Genomic DNA, 19,441 nt, shown 5'->3' with positions numbered 1-19,441 from the left:
CCCCCCCCCCCAAAAAAAAATCAATATTTATTTTTTATTAAAAATACTTCAACCCCTGGCTTTTTTTTTGGATGAATAAATAAATTTATACCCAACGAGAAAAAGGAAATACAAGGGAAAGGGGGGGAGGGGCGGCCTAAGCTAACAAAGCAAAAGCAACAAAACAATCAAAATAAGCAGCAACCATCAAGGGCCAAGAAAAGAAACCAACAGCCAAAGCCACAACAAGGGGAGGGGGGGCTAAAGGTTCCAGGAGGAGATTATATGGGCATTTCTAGGGGAGCGAGGGATTGGCCGGAAGCAAATGGAATTGAGGGATTGGATTTTAGAGGAATATCAGAGTATATGGCTTTCCAAATCTTGTCCGGAGAGAGGGAGTTGGAAGACCATCTACGCATGTTTCGCTCCATCCAGAGATGATTGATAGTAGAGGAGAAAGCCAGCTTGCCAATAGTATCACATAGGAGGATCCAGCAAATGTCATGTCTATCCAAATCCATTCCTTGTCAAAAGGGAGGATTGACCTAGCTGAAGGCCAACAGCGAGCGAGGACAGATTTCCACACCAGGGAGGAAAGGGGACAAGCAAAGAAAATATGATCGATATCCTCATGGCCGAGGGGGCAAAGACAGCAGGAGGGGTTGATAGGGATGTGACGGTGAAGAAGGAATGATTGTGTAGGAAGGCAGTTGGAGAAACATCTCCAGCGGTAAAGCTATGGCGGGGAATGTGACCTTTGAACCAGACGAGATTACGCCAGGGAACAACAGGGCCAGTAGATCTGACAAAGGACCAAGCAAAGGAAGAGGTAAATATCCCATTGGAAGAGGGGAGCCAGGTGAATTTGTCTTCTCTTCCACGATGGCCGGGGAAACCCCGGCTTTGATGAGCCTTAGTGCAAATTTTTGCTTGTTTAATTACTCCTATGTCGTTTTTTAATGTAAATGGGATCTCCTTAGATTTGACTAAAAAAAATTATAGTAGTAAGAAGCCTTTCTTTAAAAAATTAGTATTTTTGGGTTTTGGCAGCTTGTGTATCAGTTTGTATCGGTTCTGTACATCAACTTTTTTATATATCAGCTATGAATTATATCGACATGGTTAATCTCGATAGTCAGTCGTATCAGTCTGTATCGTATTGATACTTGATACCATGAGTGGATCACACTTCTATACACCGAAACTTGGTAAAGGACTTTGAGGAGCAATATGAGCATTTGGAATCACATTATACCTAACTCAACCGAGCCTCATCCCTACTAAATAAGGTCATTACAAGAATCCTCTTTTGCCATTCAACCATTGTAGGTCATATTTATTTATACCCAAAACCACTACCCAAGTCATTTACAGTCTACCTCTCATTCTTCTAGATCCTCTTAACAATAGAATATCAGATTATATAATGAAAGTTATCACCTCTGTGTATAGAATATGCTTGCTCTGCAAAGCTGTAAGAACTCTACTATTTCCTTCCCTCCACATACTTAACATTATGTCCTGCAGCATTAAGCTCCATAGCCTTTTCCCTCTACCTCTTAAGACAACACCATTCTTATGAAGCAAAGTAGTAACTGGGTGAAAAAAATCTCTGTATAGATGGCAAGGGAATTTGGAGTACTAAAGTGGGAAAAGAATATCTCAGCATGTAAATTTTATCCATGATCTGATCAAAAGAACTCAGTAATATGCCTTCGAAGAAAAAAAACTAGATGGGAACATACAGGGATACAAATGATATTTGAAAATCACGCATCATTTTGAAAAGAAAAGTTACGCCAAAAGAAAGGAGACTGGAACATACTTCAGGCTGGTCTGTCTCCTGGATCAATTGCCGCAATGTCCAATTTGGTTGCCTCTCAAAGAGCTTGAACATAATATCTTCCATTTCTCCACGGTCTCTTCTTGTTCTTTTCATCTCTGATCCTTTCACTGGCACTGTTTTCTTCTTATCCTAGCAGAAGGAACAGATAAAATCTCTTTACATATCTATTTTACATAATCTTGGGATGGTTAAGTTCCCATTTGAATAGAAGTGACCAGTGAAAATGCTTACAGAGAAATAACACACTAATAGAATGGTAATGGATAAATACCTTGGCTCCAGATGGCAGTAAACCAACCAGTCCAGGCATTGGTCTCATATGCACTCCTCGATTGTCATCAATCACCTTTAAAAGGAATAAGAAGTGACAAAAATTTATATACCAACTAAAAAGACATATACTGTACTATACCTGCACTTGTCGGGCTTTGGTCATATATTTATTCGTCCTTTCACGGCAAAGTTTGCCATAGTCCCCAATGTGTTCATTATGGGGCTTCATGTCAAATTTATTTAGCACTTTCCCCTCCACTGAAACCTTTCCTACAAAGCAAGGATTTTCATCCAGATTGTTATACTTAGTCGACAGTCCAAGAAGAAGAATAACATATCTCCAGGTACAATTCATCAGTTGACTATCACTAATAAATGGCATATCCTGCCGAAGTATAAAAGTGCATATGTAGAGCACCAACCTCTAACCATAAAAATTAAACATGAATATATCAATCATCTTCGGTGATAGAAGAAGCTAGACTCTCTGTCTGGATATGCATGCTTGGAAATTGTAAAAGCTTCGATGTGTTACTTCTGGAACCAAATTTTCAGGTATTAAACTTGTAGGTGGTTAGGGTTGTCTGTTTGGTTTGAAATTTTGACCATAGAAAGTGTAGTATAGGAAGAAAAGTTCCTCCAAAGATCACAGCGATCAACCAACAAGACGGGGTTTTTGAAAGAAGGATTTTCCCCGACAAGTTAGGGTTTTGGCAGGAACACGGAAAATCTGATCTTCCACATCAAATGAACATCATCAGTCCATAAAGTATTCACAATGACATTTGTGACTTACCAGAGGGGAATAATCAGCGTCATCAAACAAAATCTGTAGATAGTCAAACCCCTATGCGAATATGCCAAAACAACAAAACCTAACCGAAATAAGGGTGTCTTTGGATAAAGAATATAAACCCTCCATAAATGCAGTAACAATAATGATGGAACCCTAGATGTGCATGTTCAAGAAACTGAGGTTCTGACAGACAACAAACAGGATAGGTGGCTTTACACCAGGCAAAAAAGCCCTAACCACACTCAGAATAGGAAACAAGAAGGAATCCCAGATCTGATTCCATGTAAGATAACAGAACCTGAATCAACATCTGGTCATAAGAAAGAGAGTAGAAGAAGAGGGATGATGAGAGAATACTGCCTACGGTTTGAGTGAGGAGCAAAACACTAAAACTGTGGGGGGGGGGGGGGGACCAGGGAAGATTATATATGAAAACAAGAAAATAGAACCTTGGGTCCACAACTTAAGACTAGACTTAAGTTACTGTACACATAAGGACAGAATACTAAAATACCATTACAATAATACCCCTATAGAACCAACATCAACTTTAAAAAATGTACTGCAATCTAATCAAGGTTGTCAAGGCAATAGACCTGTTTGCCAAGGAATCTCTTAGGAACTAGACAGGATATGCTATCCCATTTAAGATTGATGTTTGGAAAGTGACTTTCAACATGTGCATTCGTTGCAAGTCCCTTCAACCACAACTTTTAAAAGGTGATCAAACTGCAGATCAGTTTTTGGCTGTCCATCATCAGCTTAACTACCAGCTATGAGGTTGACAATCTTTACATTCCATAATCAATTATTATGATTTATGCAAGCAAGGAATGTTACATTAGGTGATCAAACTATAAGAGAGCCCGTACAATGATAAAAATAAAAACAATGGACACAGCTGTCTAAAGACTTATACGCAACATGATAATCAAGGTTCTATGCTATGTTTTATGTAGCATTGGGAGGTTCACAATCCAGTTGCAGAATAAATAAAAATAATATGCTATACATCATAGAATAATATATTGCATGCTACACTGGATAGATTAATCATAACTCTAGTGCCTCATGCTCTCTAACTTCATGATTTTATTTCATGATTTTCCTTGATCATGCAAAGCATTTTGAAAATCAGCCAGTTTTGAAGGAAAACAATCAAAATATGGCCACCTTTGTATAGACCTACTAGGTTCGAAGTTATGTTGGTTGATCAAAGGTTACCAATTCATACCTATAGCTGGTCTCTCATGACAAAGCAGCTTCTATTGTGCATATGAAACCTAGAAGCACAAAAATATCCATATATCACCATTTAGTCATGGTCATGGCTTTGATAAGAATTGCCAATTCTAAAACTAAAAGTCCTAACTTCTATTTTTTCACCCTGCTAAGTAACAAGAAGTTTGTAGATTAACACCAAGACAAACCAGACAGGTCAATAATACACCTAGGTGATGATGATGTGAAAGTAATCCCAAGTTCCATGTAAAATATTGATAGCTGAAGGAAAAAGAGACTGTTCTTGATCATGAAATATGAAAGCAAATGTGCCAAATTGGTAGAGTATGTGGCTAAAAAAGGCTACAAGTTGCATCATTAGATTTTGAACATTGAAACAAGAATGCTTAAGAAGTATGTCGTAGTCCTCACCTTGACTCGTCTGGGAAAAAACACACATTGGTACAAAGTCTTCAGACATATTCAAAGAGTAACACTTAGGTGCATTCCCAGATTCACTGCCATTCAACTCCATCGTGAACTGATCATGATTCAAGCAATTTGTAAAAATTAGATGGCAAAAAGTAATATGAAAGAGTATGTAACTCAATAAGAAGCATGCCCAAATACTAATGGTTTAAAATTAAAGAAATACAAAAGAAGAGGACTAAAGATGCAAAGATTTGTTCCCCTGACTAGCATGAATTAAGGCTTACTCTACAGATTTTCTAATTGCTGACTCAATAGCTTCAGTACCCATTTGATTGGAAACATGTCACATGAAATAAATTTTATCATTGCCCATTACTGAAGATGGTTTATTCTCCCATCAGACTATAAGTCAAATTAAATAAACCTCCAACTAAAAGCACAGAAGTAGTGATGATTAGGCTAATAAACATGAGTAGCAGTATTACAGTCATAGTAATATGGACGGACAACTGTGCAAGTATCATGTGATTGCGCCATTGTGGTCATGTGGTGTTTGCAACATCCTACAAGTACATAAAGGGTGCGTTGAATGTAAACACATGCAAATGGACAAAATCCAGTTAGGTAACTGTGGTACATTTACATACAAGAGATCTCATCACATATCTGCTAAGTCATGAGGTAGGATTCATTTAACCAATAATACAAACCTATAGATACCACCGTCACCAGTTGTTTTCATAATAGTTATATTTTTCTGTATAGTAGGATCCTACGTCTTGGGGTTGATTAATTACTTTATAAAACAACTAAACATTATCAGAGAGAAACAGCATCTCTCTCTCTCTCTCTGCAACAGAAATTTACAGAATAAGTCAAACCCACTAGCAGTTACAACAATGGTTTAAAGTATCTCCAATACCAATACCATACCCTCTGATACGTATCTTAAATTTAACTGACCATTACAGCAACCGATATCGATACCTTCATCCTTGGTCACAACTCAGGCCAGCTTCAAAAGAACAAGGAAACACACTGGAATCAAAGAGGCAACCCTCTGAAGAAATTAATTAAACCTAGTAACAAAAAAAAAAAAAAAAATTCTTATAAACAATGAATCCCTTCAGTACCCATCTAAGGATGGATGCTCAGTTTCATTATCAGTTCTAGGATTTCACACCTCAGCCCCCACTACCACCAAAAGTCTACGAAGCTTTGGTTCATGTCCTGCAGGGAACTTGAAAAACGGTGCTACACTAAAAATGAGTCAGTCAGCCCATTTACGGACAATGCTCATCTTTCAATTTCTTAGATAGGGTAGTTCTTGTAAATATTTCATTTAAGAACCCAAAAAAGAAAGCTAACCAAATAGAAGAAGCAAACCCTTTCATCAACCGCTCATTTCTCTAATAAGATTGACCACCGAAGAAAATAGGAAATGCTGTGTATTTTTATTGATTCAAACCCTACGATGACCACTTGTATTTCTGAGGATGACGCAGCTGTTACAATAAACAGCCCCGTCTCAAGACTAATGGTCTCCGAGCTACTCTGTTCTTTCAGGATAGAACAACCAAATGATCAGTTTCTTGGACACAGAGAGACAGAGAGAGAATGATTCGTTACATGCAATGTCTCAAAGATCACAAAAGATCACAACGTAAATAATTTAACGACGATTCTCACTCAAAAACCGAAGGAAAGCTACCAAGATAAGAAGATCTCGAACACATCGAAGTTGGTTTTCGCTTTTGGGAAAACGAAAGCAGAAGAAGCACTCGGAGAGAACAATCTAGGGAGAAGACCAGATGCCGCAAAAAGGGAAGGAAATGGTTAGTGGTTTATCACCTGTGGAGAAGAGTTGTCGTCGCTAGAACGGAGAGGATCGACGGAGATAACGACCTTAGCGAGGGGACGAGTGGAGTCGGTGGAAGATTTCCATGACCGAGACACCACCGGGGGAAACTTCATCAGCCAAACTGCTCGGTCTGCTCTGGCCGTTTCGAGCAGGTTTTCATGGCTGCACTTGTCTTCCATAAGCCAACAGAGAGAGCGAGAGAGAGAGAGGAAGAAAACCGTTTTTCGATTTTCCTTTAACGAACAAACCCCACAATAAAATAAGCCTTTCTACCGCCTCCTCTCTCCTAGGCCGAGTACCCGCCCTATTATATACATGGTACTCAGGTGTATGGTATACTATACTGAGGCACCTACAATGTATCATGCGGGACCCATAATATATGGATAATGCCATATTGGCATATTTCGAGATTGCTGACCTCACATTCCTGTGATGTCACAGTCCTCAGCATGCCTGATTGATTGTTTAATTTTTCCTTGGAGGGGGGATCGTTGCCCCAATGTGTGGCACTACAACAATGTGAAGGGTGGAAAGGGATCCAAATTCTCAATTGTGAGCGATACTGAGGATGCAATGATTGAGAGTCTCGGCATACGCATGTTGGATCCTCACTGTTACTCAGTGCCTCCCCACAGAATTTTTGGGATGAAAAATGAAGTGGGAGGTGGGATAATGAAAGTGTTGGCAGGTGCACATTTTTTTTCCCAACAAAAATACACTACTCACTTTTGCCACATGACAAGGTAAAATGGTAGTTTCTGGTTCCAGCCATTTACATCTTAAAAATTTTTCCTTTATTTTCAGCCATCTATATGTCTTCAACAAATTTTCCGAGGAAAAACTCGTTCGAGCGGCCAGTCTCTATAAACTTATATCTTTACCATTTCAACTTAAAAAAATAAATAATCAAAGCAACCCACCTTTAATATGCTAAATGAAAATGAGGATGTATTCAAGACCATTTGATAGATAGTAGATGGTTAGGATTAACCATATGTTAAGTTTTAGAGCCTAAATCAATCAACCCTCTCATTTATTGCATTGCCATCCCATGCATGTCTACAATACTCCTACCATTATTCTCCTATAGTTCTAAATTTTTAAATCTTTTTATTTTACCACTTGGTAAGTTCTGTTTAAAATAAAACTTCTCATAAAAACTGAAGACCACCTACCCAAAATTTTAGCTCCCAGCTTGCCGTTCTTGTAAGTTATACTCAGTAACATTGATTTATTTTTCTGATCACTGAGAAACAACTATGAAATAGTCTTACAGGCATGCTCCTCTTGTTATGCACTTTCACCTGTCACATTAATTTTCAAAGCTCTATTTTGCCACTTGGCAAATTCTTTTTTTCGTTAAAGTTTGACATACAAGTGAGGGGCCTAAGTAATATCTACAAAATTTGGACTCCCATCTGATCTATGGTGGCCTTTCCTAAACCGACCGTGTATGAAACTATCACCCAAAATACAAAAAAGGAGAGGGTTCTACATGGAAACGGGATAGGGGAACACACCAACGAGGTGCAACAAAAAAATATCATATATGTCATATTTATCATTTCACGTGAGGAGAGACATAGAAGGTGCCAGCATTCCTTCCTGCCCTGGCGACTCAGAGAACCTTTTTTGCCCTTTCGGATCCATGCAATCCAGTAAGATGTAAGTAGCACTCCCATCTTGAAACTTGCCATGCAAAAACCTTATCAATCCTGCAGATGCTGTTTCGGCTGTATTTCGAATGCACCACATGAGAGAACATAAGAAACGAATATTTGACATAGAGGTAGAATGTATAAATCACGACAGGTAAATCTCCCATTATTAACAAATCTTATTTTCGCTTGGCCAAGCAAACCAAGTGCAGGGTATCCTAACCAGTACATATAACACGACTATAATTCACACGGCCACACATCAATAATAGAAGTAAAGACAGGTTATCAGAAGATCAAGCAGAATGATCTCATGCTCCCTCAACGGCCCATTGTCTGTTCCATGGGAGGTATCATGACTAACACAGGCCGACTGATGAATCCAGGATGAGGAAGCCTGCGGCGAAGCTCTCGTCCTTCCTGGCAGAGGGAACATGTGTGACAGAAGAAGTGAGTTGCAAAGTCACATGCTGTCTCACACTGTTCTCGTTGCTCATTATCCTCGATGAAACTTCCACAGCACCCGCATGATCTAGATAATGCCTCACAGCTACCCTGTTTTCACAATTGAAACAGTGAAGAAATATTAATTTTACGGGAGGGCAGTACATCAAGCAGAAACCACATCTCCTTTATTTATTTTTTCCACCCCAAAAACTACATAAATGAATATTCTCCACTAGAAATTTTCTTCTAAATTCAATCATCTCTTCTAGGTCAGATTGCTATCACATGGTTGGAAGGGGGTAGCTTACTTCCCTTGTCCTAACAAGAGCCAGTCCATGTGGGCATAAATAGAAAAAATTACAAATAAAGATGAGAGACTATATCAAGAGCAGTAGGCCAGTTCAAAACCCCCATTCCCAACAAAAATTACAATTGCAAACTTTAACCCCCTTCCCCAGAAATTAGAATACATCTGGCTAATACAAAACCATGGATACATAATAAGTTGTGGTGAACAATACTGGCTTACCAACAAGCCCTAACAATGTGTGCAATAGAAATAGGACTTTTAATGATGCAACTCAAAGTGAGTAGTATCCAAATAGACATCTGATGTAACAGGTGATCCACATCAATAAAATGAATACTTGCTGAATAACAAATAGATTAAGGGGAATCGACGTAACAAACACTAATCAATGAAGCTATCACAAGACAAAAAAAATTAACAAAATAACTTGCCTCGAGATTGAATTTACGGCGGACTGCAGTTCGGCTGGGATATGAAAACCAGGGTGCTACGCAATTCCAACCAAAAAGGGTATTTCCAAGCAGGTAAAGTGCAGTGTAACGCAAGCAATGGTTAGCAAAAGCCCCTGTACCAGAGCCTAGTCTCTCAACATTGCTGCCATATAGCATACAAGGGACAACACTTCCAAGGAGACCTAGCCAGATTACAGCTTGTCAGTGTATGAAAGACCAACAAAAATATGTGAAATGCAATGAAACCAACGGATTGAAAACCTTTTAGCATCTCAGCAGCTGGAGACTACTAAGTATGAAATACAGATGCATAAGTTGGAGTACAAATTATTCTCAATTAACATTAAAGCCTCAACCCTCCTGAACCTTGCAACCTGAAAGACTGACCCCCAAGCAACAACAATAATGGGAAATATGATAGTTATCCTGGCCTCCAATTTAATATCAATACTCTGATCTTAAGATTGATATCAAGTGATACAATGGGTAATCAACAAGCTTGAGATCAATTTTGTGGTCCGTGAGCAAAGCCAGTGCTCAGATGATTTATTAAGGCTCTGATTGCTGGTAAACTCGTTTACATGCAAAATACAGAAAGTATAGAAACATGGACGCTTTTCATGCTTAGACACACTTCTCATAACTTTGGGGCATGAACGAGGGTTTGAAGGGAGGGGGCTTCTTCCAATCTATAAAGACACCGACAAACCAGGCGGAGTAACGCGATCTGACGAACAATTGATCGTAAAAGTATGTGGAAAATTCAAATACCATTCCGAAGACAATTCATCACAATCTAATCCCCATAATCACCAGAGAATGGAGTAAATGAAACTTACAGACTTCAAGATCACTGCTGCAGAACTCATCATTCCGGCCAAGGCAAGCAAAGAGAGACGAATCCCAACGAGCACGAGCCACTGGCTCCCCGACTACACTTCCGTGGCCTAATGGAAGCCCATCGGCAGTCCAACCAACACCAACACCAACACCAACACGACCGATCTCTCCCGATTCCACAGGCACAGATTTCGACTCTTTCTCACCGCAACCAGCGCTAACATCTCCGTCGCCTAGATTGGCAATAAGAGGGCTCGATTCTTCCGAATTAGCCATGAAAGCGAGCCCTACCAGATGCAAAAAAGAAGTCTGAGAAGAACGGACAAAGTAAACAGCACAGAAGCCAAGACAGAAGAGAAAAGAAATGGTGGCCAACTGGCCGACGACGTTTCCCGTCTCTTGTTTTGTCTTTTTCCTTAAGCCTCCTATTCTTGTTGATTGACTTGATTCATCTAATAGGGAACAATATGTTTGGATGCTGAGAAAAGGAAAGAAAGAATAAAACCGACCGGATTGGTCTAGGATCGATAAAACCGACCAAAAAACGAAATCGGACCAACCGTCTCTCACTGCGACGATTGACGACACGACGTTACCCTTTCGGCCTCTCCGTCACTTCCGACGACTGAGTTCTCACTATCTCAGTGTCTCGGTATCACGCCTCGGCCTCTCCGGCCTCGACGGAGCCCTCACACTTCCAAGTGCAACGCTTGATCATCTCTGGTAATTTTCTCGAAGCGAGCCCTAATGGAAGAAGACGGACCGTCACCGATCTCTCACCTTTCACTCTCTCAGTGGTCAGTGCTCTCATGGTTCCAGTTTCACGCCACACGGTGGCTTTCCTAAAGGATCTCTCTCTCTCTCGGTGTGGGTTCTTTCAGTGCTCTTAGTCTCTCGGAAGGCTTGGCATAATCTCTTCCCTCGTCTCTTGTTTTCGGTCGATCTGAACTTCTAGGGTTTGTCGTTTTCTTCTAGAGATCTGGAGAATCTAACCCATGTTATTCTCAATGACGCCAAATTTTCTTTCATTCCCATTATGGTGACATTGTGCTCGTTTCCTCGCCTGAAATAACTCTAATTCTTAACTTTCTGTGCCACTTTGCTTTCTGTTTAAATGGAAGTATTTACATCTATGAATTTAACGGATTTCTAGTCATGGATTGTTCTTGTTTTGGGTTCTTCTGATTCTAGGTTATAATTGCCAGCTTATGTGATTTTTGGTCTTCTGATGTTTCCTGAGGAAATTCTCGGGTTGACTCTACCGGAGATTACCAGAATTGACATGTTGCCACTTGGGAGTTGCATGTAATGTTCACTTTCTACTTGTCCTAAAGTTCTTTCAAGCATGCAATGGTGGATGCAGTTTTTAATGATAATATTGGGTGTGGCATATAAACACCTAAAGGGTTTTGCTTACATGTTAGTATAAGAGGCGTTATTGGCTACATATATTGATTACTGGAGAGGTGGGATTGAGTTAGATTTGTATATAAAAGGTGGTGGGCTTACATAATGAGCTTTGAATGTGTAATTCTATACTTTTTGGTATGTTCTCACTTTGTGGTGATATTTGGGGGTTGTGTTCTACTAGGGAGGGATTGTAGTTTGTTGAGGCATGCCAGTTTTATGCTTCGTGCAGTAGCAGTTCATCTTATGATTGGGAAAGGTTTGACTGCAGCGATGCAAATTCTGAAGTTGGTACCCCCCCCCCCTCTCCCTCCCCCTCTCATTGTGTGCTGGGTTGTTGTATGGCTATTAAGGGATTTTGAATAATATTTAGGTTGTGTTTGAACTTAAAATTACTATGTGATTGTTATTATTTGCCATGTGGGAGACAACTGAATACGAAGTCTGGAAAAACTGATATGCTTTACTCTCTCTTAAATGGTTGATTCTAACTACTCAAAGACTTCGAACATATTGTTTTTTGTAGGGGATTGGGACAAAATTTCAGTTTGTTACGTTGTATGTTCAATACACGGTGTGTTTTGGGTGCTGACGTGCTGAAATGGTTAATATAGTGTAATCAAGATGGCTGTAGAAGGCCTATGATTTCTGTAATGACTTATTTTTCCATTTCTGAACATGTTTTTTTGTCTATATGAAATTATGAATTTATGTGACTAGTGTATGAATTAGAATATTAGATTTCAATGGTTCTAATTATGTGATATGGTTTCCCATTGACAGTAGTTAGAATTTAGAGAAATGTCAAAGGAAGTTGAGCATGATGTTAAGGCAGTTGATCTTTCTGATGAGGAAGCGAAGGAAGGTACAGATACTATAACTTCTGCAACAAATTCAAGTAAGAAGAGAAGAAAAAGAAGTTCTGTTTGGGATGATTTTATACCACTCTCTGGGAAAAATTTTGATGATGGGAGGGATAGGGCAAAATGCATTAAATGTGGGAATGTCTATATGGCTGACAGTAGTATTAATGGAATTGGTAGCCTTAGGAGACATCTTCTAAGTTGCCCAAAAAGGGAAAACAAAGATGTCTTTCATATGATGATGGGTGCAAATGAAGGGAGATTGCTGATGAGAGATAGGAAAATTGATCAGGACATAGTGCGTGACAAAATCACCAGGCTTATTATCAGACATGAGTGGCCTTTAGATTTTGTTGAGGATGATGAGTTTAGGGACTTGATCTCGTACGTATTCCCAGATTACTCCCATGTTATCAAAAACACACAAATGAATGAGATTATGAAGTATTACAATATGGAGGGGAAGAGAATCAAGGATATGCTTAATTCCTTCAATGGAAAGTTATCCCTGACAAGTAATTTGTGGACATCCATTACTAATGATATATATATATATATATATTTCTTTGACTGTGCATTATATTGATCAGGATTGGGTTTTGCATAAGAAGCTGTTGAGATTTTGCATAATGCCACCTCCACATACTAGTGTTCATATATGTGAGATGGTTTCAAAGATGTTGTTTGAATGGGGCATTGAACAGAAACTGTTCTCAATTACTTTGGACGATGCTAGTGCAAATCTAGGTTTTGTTGATTTATTGAAAACAAATTTGAATTTGAAGAATGCTATTCCGTGTAGTGGTTATTTCTTTCATAATCAGTGTTGTGCTCATGTTCTAAATCTCATTGTACAAGATATATTGGAGTGTATAGATGAGATTGTGTTATTGGTTTGGTCTAGTATAGCTTATGTGAAAGCATTTCAAGTAAGAAAGGTGCAATTCTTGGAAATTTGTAAGCTGTTGGGAATATCAAGTAGTAAGGGCTTACATGCAGATGTATCTTCGAGGTGGAATTCAACTTATCACATGCTTGAGTCTGCCTTGTTTTATTGGAAAGTATTTGAGAACCTTCAGTTAATGGACCCCAATTGTAAGGATTGCCCAGATTCTAGCCAATGGTTGTGGATTGAAAAAATGACTAGTTTTTTGCAACCCTTTAATGAAATAATTGTTTTTCTCTCTAGTTCCAAGTACCCCACTTCAAATTTATATTTTCACAATGTTTGGAAGATCCACAAAAGTTTTTTGGAAGAGGTATTACATGGGAAGAATTTAATGAAGCATATGGCAAAGGAGATGAAGAAGAATTTTGATAAGTATTGGGGTCACTATAGTGTGATTTTGGCCATTGCTTTGGTATTTGACCCTCGCTACAAGCTTGATTTTGTGACTGGGCGTTAAATAAGATTTCACAACTAGACCCAAATGCATTTGAGATGTCCATCCGTATGAAAAGTGGATTGTATCGACTCTTTAATGAATACAAGAGCATGGATGGTCAAGAGACTCCTGCAACTTTATCGAGTCCTGGTGGTACTTGTAGTTCTGGAGCTCTTTCTGATTTAAAGGTAAATAAATTTGATTTTTATTATTATTATTATTATTTCAGTTTGCAAGTGTGTATAATTTTAACTGATTTTATTTTGATTCTATATTCCACAGGAATTTTCGAGATTTAATAGTATGCTGTTGGTTGATGGAAGTGGAAAGTCTGAGTTGGATGTGTATCTAGAAGAACCAAAGATCCCATTCACCGAACATTATCATGACTTTGATGTGTTGTCCTATTGGAAGACAAATGGGTCAAAGTATCCTGATGTGGCTCGGATGGTTCGCGACGTCTTGGCTATTCAAGTTTCAACTGTTGCCTCAGAGTCAACTTTTAGTGCTGGGGGTCAGGTTATTGACAAGTATCAGAGCAAACTACTACCTTGCGCTTCTGAAGCATTGATTTGCCTTCGAAATTGGATGTTCGATTTAGATTTCAGAGGTAATTTTCAGTTTCCTGGTTATTCATTCGTATTTGCCTTAGTTGCCTACTTGGAAGTGTTTTCTAGTAACTTATGGAATTTCATTTATCCTTTGTCTATAGCTGAGCCTATTGATAATGTTGATGACATGGCCAATGCGCTAGGAGATGTGTTGTCACTCAATGAAAATTGGAGTGGTGTGCCTTCGGGACTTGCTAGTTCTTCAGTTTGTTCTACTGATTAGTGGATCAGAATTCCGATGTAGGTAGTCTAATTTTGCAAATCTGAATTTGTTTCTTCAAAATTTTTTTTTTTCTATTATTTCTATTCTGTTTAACCATTTTATAATTGGATTGCTGGAGAAGTTATTTTCTTGGAGGGTTCTTCAGTTGATGTTTGAGCAGTTGGATTGATGCCTATGATCTTCAAGAATCTGAGATATCATGGTTGTGATTTAGTGGATTCTTACGACTGTTTTTTAGATTATGGACTGATGATTATGCCTTTCCAGATTTTATAGAATTTGAGATATTGTTTATGGTTATGGTCTCATGGTGGATGCTTATGAATTTTACATTATGGATTGATGCCTATAATTTTGCTGCTCAACCTCTTCTTGATGATGACTATGATGCCAATATTCTTATGAGTATATTGGGTAAATCAATGTTGGAGCACTTTATAATGTTGCAGAAATCAATATGGACTACAGCAAAGATCCACCACATAAGCATTTACATTGTCCTTCCCATCTGTTGCTTGTTTTAATCTAGGATTTTGCTACCAGCTGCTGTTGGATGTTGCCTATCAGGTTCTTTGGAATAAGTTCCAGAGCAAATCGCTTGAAGTAATTGATGCTAGTTAAGTTCTAATATGATTCATGCAATACAAATCTGCAAGTAATCTAGTCCATATGAATACAACAAATGCTGTGGATAATCTAAGTTGAGACTTCTACATGTCTTGTTTCATGAAGGATATGTACTAGGCTCTCTCTCTCTCTCTCTCTCTCTTCATAAGTTCAATCTTTTCATGCAAAATGTGCAAGAAATGCTTGAAAAGCCTAGTAATTAATCAGAATTTTTTTTTAAGTCAGCTGTTGGAGGAAAGACTGATGATGGCAAAAGATACAAGACAGGTTGACATACTATGCTATCGTCTCCTTATGTCAAAAGCTTCTCAGTGGCAAAAGTTGCAAGAGATTGTGGGCATGGAAGCAAAGAAGCTTTAAGCTGATGTGGGAACTTTAGTTGATTCACCTGTAAAGAAGTCATGGCGAATTATGAACAGGCTCCCTTCTGATCAAGAGGTTCAGAAACTTTGTACGTCTTATGTGGAACAATGCTTTCAATTGCCGTATTGCTTCCACCACCCAATCCTGAGATCAAAGGTAGTGTTGTCTCAAAGTCATGTGTATTTAGGTCTCTTTGAAAAGGTGCTTTGGTGGGGAAATTCAAAAAGCAGTGCAGACAGTATCTCTAACAGCTCCAATTGTGTGAATCACTTGTTAGGAAATGGAATTGCAACTCTAAAGCTCGTCTTTAGTCATGTATATATCTTAGTCTAGATAATTATTCTCAGTTTGTGTCGTTTTTGCTAAATCTCAGCAGAATGTATTTTTAGCCCTAACCATTTTATGGCATTATTCTCAGTTTGTGTAGTTTTTGCTAAATCTCGGCAGAAGGTATTTTTAGCCCTAACCATTAAAAGTTTATGGCATTCTTTGGGGAAAACCCACATTTTGAGGAGTCTGTTGTAAATGCATTAATCACCAACTAATAAAAACTATGTTCCCAATGTTATCCCTCTTAATTTGACTTATGTAACCGAGAGAAAAAATTATGATAAATAAATAACTAAATTAATGGATCATTAAATAGGGTCATTATGGAGAATTAACTGACAAAACTTCTGATTTTGATTTACAAGATTGACAATTTTTGGTGACATTAAAAAACCTCAAATAAGACTCCCTTTGTGGGAGGGAGGTGATGAGGGTGGTTATATATATGATCATCCAACAAAAAAGATCCCATAATTTGGTAGTTTTAACTCACTAGATTGGATCAAATCAAATCATCCATCCGAAAAAAAAAAGGATCAATTTCAGGATCTCCAAGGAGGCCTTTTAATGGCGATTTCCAATCCAATACATTAGAAACATCTGTGGGGAGAGGCATATAGCTAGTGATAGGCAAACAGCAGAATATATTCCTATCATCAATTACGATACAGTGATATTCCTTATTTACATGAACAAGAATAAGAAAGTTGAAGAGTATTACATAGAATCAAAGATAGAATTTGATTTAGTTTCCATCTATATTTATCTTCCCAATGTCCCAAATTTGAAACATTGGAAGAGAGTTGTAATGGTAGTAACTCAAGTCCGAGCAATCAAGTGGCCTTGTATATATGTTTCTCTTCCCTATCCGTTTATGGTCTATCAGTTCCCTGCAAATGAAAACAACAATAAAGCAATTTAAAGAAAGAAAGGTTTCCCAGAAAAACAAAACTTGAAAATGATGATTTGAGTAGAAAAGAATTGACAAAGAAGTATGTATCATCTCTTCTCACATCATTAGTTCTTCCTGGACCATGGTAATGAACAAAAGGTCTTCCATGACCACCTAATCCTGTTCGATCTGGGGGAGGAACATATGAATGGGTCTCCGGGCCTCGGTAATCAATCTCATAAATCTCTGATTCTAAAATTGCAGAATTGGCTCCAGCTCCAGCTCCAGCTCCTAGTCCAACACAAGGAGAGATCTAGCATTAGTTGTATAATTCTAAACATATTATATAAAAGTCTATATATATGTTGTTGGTGTAGAGTGCGAACCTTGAGACGAGTTGGGCAGAGACAGGATGAAGAAGAGGAAGAGGAGGGTTATAATGCTGGGCTTGAGCTCCATTTCTTGCATTCCTGTCTTCTTCTTCTTCCTCTTCCCGGGTTCCTTTGTTTGGGCCTCTAAGAGAGACAGACAGAGCAGATCAGGTCAGGTCAGGTCAGGTCTCAACTCGATCTCAATGACTCTCAGAGGACTAATAGGGAGGGAGTGTTAATGAGATATTATATAAGTGGATCACAGAAGAAACAACACAGTGGTCTAAGAACAGTATGGTTTTAGGGATAAAGATAGAATTGAAACCGTCGGCGGCGTTGGCATCAGCACAGCGAGCAGTAGCAAGGTGGAGATAAGGAAATGGGTTGGGCATTAATGGAGGGGGGGAACCACACTACCATTGTCATATCCGTTAGCCACACAAGATACCCTTGCAGCTGTGAGCTGTGTATATGTATTTCCCTTTGCTTTGGGACAGCCCCATGTGTATATTGTATTATTGATTTAATACCACAAGGGCATCGTAGTTGGCAGCAGGACCTACCTAGCTACCTTGCTTCCCCTTCATTTTACGTGTAATCCTATCTATACTCAAAACTCAAAACACCCTCCACTCCACACATACACCCAATGGGTGAGAGAGAATTTTACCACTAGGCAAGGCCGCAAGGGTAATGTGACGAAGGATTTTATACTTGGAATTAGGATCAAAACGAGTAAAATAAACATGAAACCTATATAATGCAGCAAAGAATGACCAAAGTTGACGAAAAGAAATTGTAACCTTAACTCTTTTGTCCATATATGATAACGATTTTTTTTTTTTTTAAATTTCAATGAAGATATAAATCCTATCATTTCACATAAAACAATGACAATTTAAATGATACGTCACTTTCAACTTATGTTGAAAACCTCGTTTTTTACCTTTAACTTAAATAACTTTTGAGAACAAAACAAAGGATAATCAAAAGTAGATTACGTACAACTTATGATTTCACCACATTGATAACAATAAGTTATTCATACAAAAGAAAAAAGAAAAAAGATGACAACAAATTACATCCATCCTTGGCCTAAAATATTAGATGATGAATGGCTTGTATAGGCTAGAAGTAGTGAGTCGACTTTGGAATCTCCCACCACATATATTGCCAAGCCGATTCCTGATTCTGAGTTTTTCAACTATGTCTCTCTCCATCCAATGGTCAGAATGGCCAGATCAGATTACCCATCAAGGCAACTCAAATCAAAGGCTCATCTTGTTTAGTCTACAAAAGCCATCGTAGGCATAGCATTATTTTATAACGGGTTGAAGAGTCCAAGGCTTGAATGGCCAGAGAACAAGGTCTGTCACCACCGTCATGCGTCTCCCTAATACACTGAATTGGATTATTGGAAGTCGAAATGCATATATAGTTGGTAGGTTGAAGTTGCTCTCCATTGAGTTATTGCATATGAGAGAATTTATTAGTTATTAATTACAAAAACCTGACCATATCCCATATATGTGGAATCCAGCCATTGCGTAGCTGTTGATGTTGGACCAAAGCTGACCACTTATAAAAACAGAGAGAGAGAGAGAGGATATGAATATTAACATAGAAAAAATAAGGATATATCAAGCTAGAAAATTGTTCAATAAGATTTTGTAATTTTTTGTTTTTTGGTAAATTTTATACTTCTTCAGCAATATATAACATAGTTGGAAAATCAAGTTTTGATTTGAACGAGTCCCTCGAATAAAAAAAAATTACGAAACTTAAGAGTTATGAAGACCTGTCTAGATTTAAGAAATGGTAGGACCAAATCCGAATCAATACAAGTTTCAATTGACTTAGGGCCCGTTTGGTATCGTTTTTGTTCCAGAAACGTCGTTTCGTATCAAAAACGAAAATTTCAGTTTCTATGTCAAAACACAGTTTTTAAACGAAAAAATGGTGCTTCAAAATTTCAGATTTTTATCCGGAATTTTTTTTTTTTTTTTTTGTAAAATGAAACGAAACTGGGAAGACGGAACTCCAAAATGGAGTTCCGTCCAATCTCGTTTTTTCAGTTTTTTTTTTTCATTTTTTGTTCCAAAAAGAAAGAAACGGACCATAAGTGCACCAAACAGAAGATTCCGTTTTTTCGTTCCAATAGAACGAAAAAACTCCATAAACGTTTTTTTAAAAAGATACCAAACGGGCCCTTAGCATTTTTGCTTCAATCATGTGAAACTCATTGAATCTG

The 19,441-nt window shown here is 38.2% G+C and overlaps 3 protein-coding genes across 4 annotated transcripts in view; all 3 read right to left on the bottom strand.

Annotated features, from left to right (window-relative positions):
- Positions 1–6,697, bottom strand: part of LOC122081039 (general transcription factor IIF subunit 2-like) — a 9,422-nt gene extending 2,725 nt beyond the window's left edge. The window contains exons 1-5 of the mRNA XM_042647981.1: positions 6,399–6,697; positions 4,548–4,656; positions 2,238–2,368; positions 2,097–2,171; positions 1,805–1,954 (exon numbers count right to left, since the gene is read on the bottom strand). Coding sequence (XP_042503915.1) covers positions 1,805–1,954; positions 2,097–2,171; positions 2,238–2,368; positions 4,548–4,656; positions 6,399–6,587 — 654 coding nt within the window. The 5' untranslated portion in view covers positions 6,588–6,697. The remainder of the gene's footprint in view (positions 1–1,804; positions 1,955–2,096; positions 2,172–2,237; positions 2,369–4,547; positions 4,657–6,398) is intronic.
- Positions 6,698–8,175: 1,478 nt separating this feature from the next.
- Positions 8,176–10,522, bottom strand: LOC122081551 (cell number regulator 8-like). Its single transcript, XM_042648723.1, has 3 exons — positions 10,118–10,522; positions 9,258–9,460; positions 8,176–8,624 (listed from the first exon to the last, which is right to left on the bottom strand). Exons 1-3 carry the CDS (start codon positions 10,392–10,394, stop codon positions 8,391–8,393), a joined length of 714 nt encoding a protein of 237 aa, XP_042504657.1. The 5' UTR covers positions 10,395–10,522; the 3' UTR covers positions 8,176–8,390.
- A 6,026-nt stretch (positions 10,523–16,548) lies between these two features.
- Positions 16,549–17,681, bottom strand: LOC122081617. Of its 2 annotated transcripts, none has more exons than XM_042648802.1 (3): positions 17,206–17,681; positions 16,941–17,104; positions 16,549–16,817 (listed from the first exon to the last, which is right to left on the bottom strand). In XM_042648802.1, exons 1-3 carry the CDS (start codon positions 17,285–17,287, stop codon positions 16,800–16,802), a joined length of 264 nt encoding a protein of 87 aa, XP_042504736.1. In that variant the 5' UTR covers positions 17,288–17,681; the 3' UTR covers positions 16,549–16,799. The 2 variants fall into 2 exon arrangements, with proteins under 2 accessions (XP_042504736.1, XP_042504735.1); XM_042648801.1 differs by having other exon boundaries at positions 16,941–17,110; positions 17,206–17,676.
- Positions 17,682–19,441: the final 1,760 nt, after the last annotated feature.

This window comes from Macadamia integrifolia, chromosome 6 (assembly GCF_013358625.1).
Source record: "Macadamia integrifolia cultivar HAES 741 chromosome 6, SCU_Mint_v3, whole genome shotgun sequence".
In the NCBI taxonomy this organism is placed as follows: domain Eukaryota; kingdom Viridiplantae; phylum Streptophyta; class Magnoliopsida; order Proteales; family Proteaceae; genus Macadamia; species Macadamia integrifolia.
This window is presented reverse-complemented; position numbering and strand designations above follow the sequence as displayed.

Excerpts from the sequence above, each read along its gene's own strand:
- LOC122081617 (XM_042648801.1), bottom strand. The coding sequence starts at position 17,287 with ATGCAAGAAATGGAGCTCAAGCCCAGCATTATAACCCTCCTCTTCCTC. Across the intron at positions 17,111-17,205 it reads TCTGCCCAACTCGTCTCAAG|GAGCTGGAGCTGGAGCTGGA; the intron begins GTTCGCACTCTA and ends GTGTTGGACTAG.
- LOC122081551 (XM_042648723.1), bottom strand. The coding sequence starts at position 10,394 with ATGGCTAATTCGGAAGAATCGAGCCCTCTTATTGCCAATCTAGGCGAC. Across the intron at positions 9,461-10,117 it reads CAGCAGTGATCTTGAAGTCT|GTCTCCTTGGAAGTGTTGTC; the intron begins GTAAGTTTCATT and ends TAATCTGGCTAG. Across the intron at positions 8,625-9,257 it reads GCCGTAAATTCAATCTCGAG|GGTAGCTGTGAGGCATTATC; the intron begins GCAAGTTATTTT and ends TTGTGAAAACAG.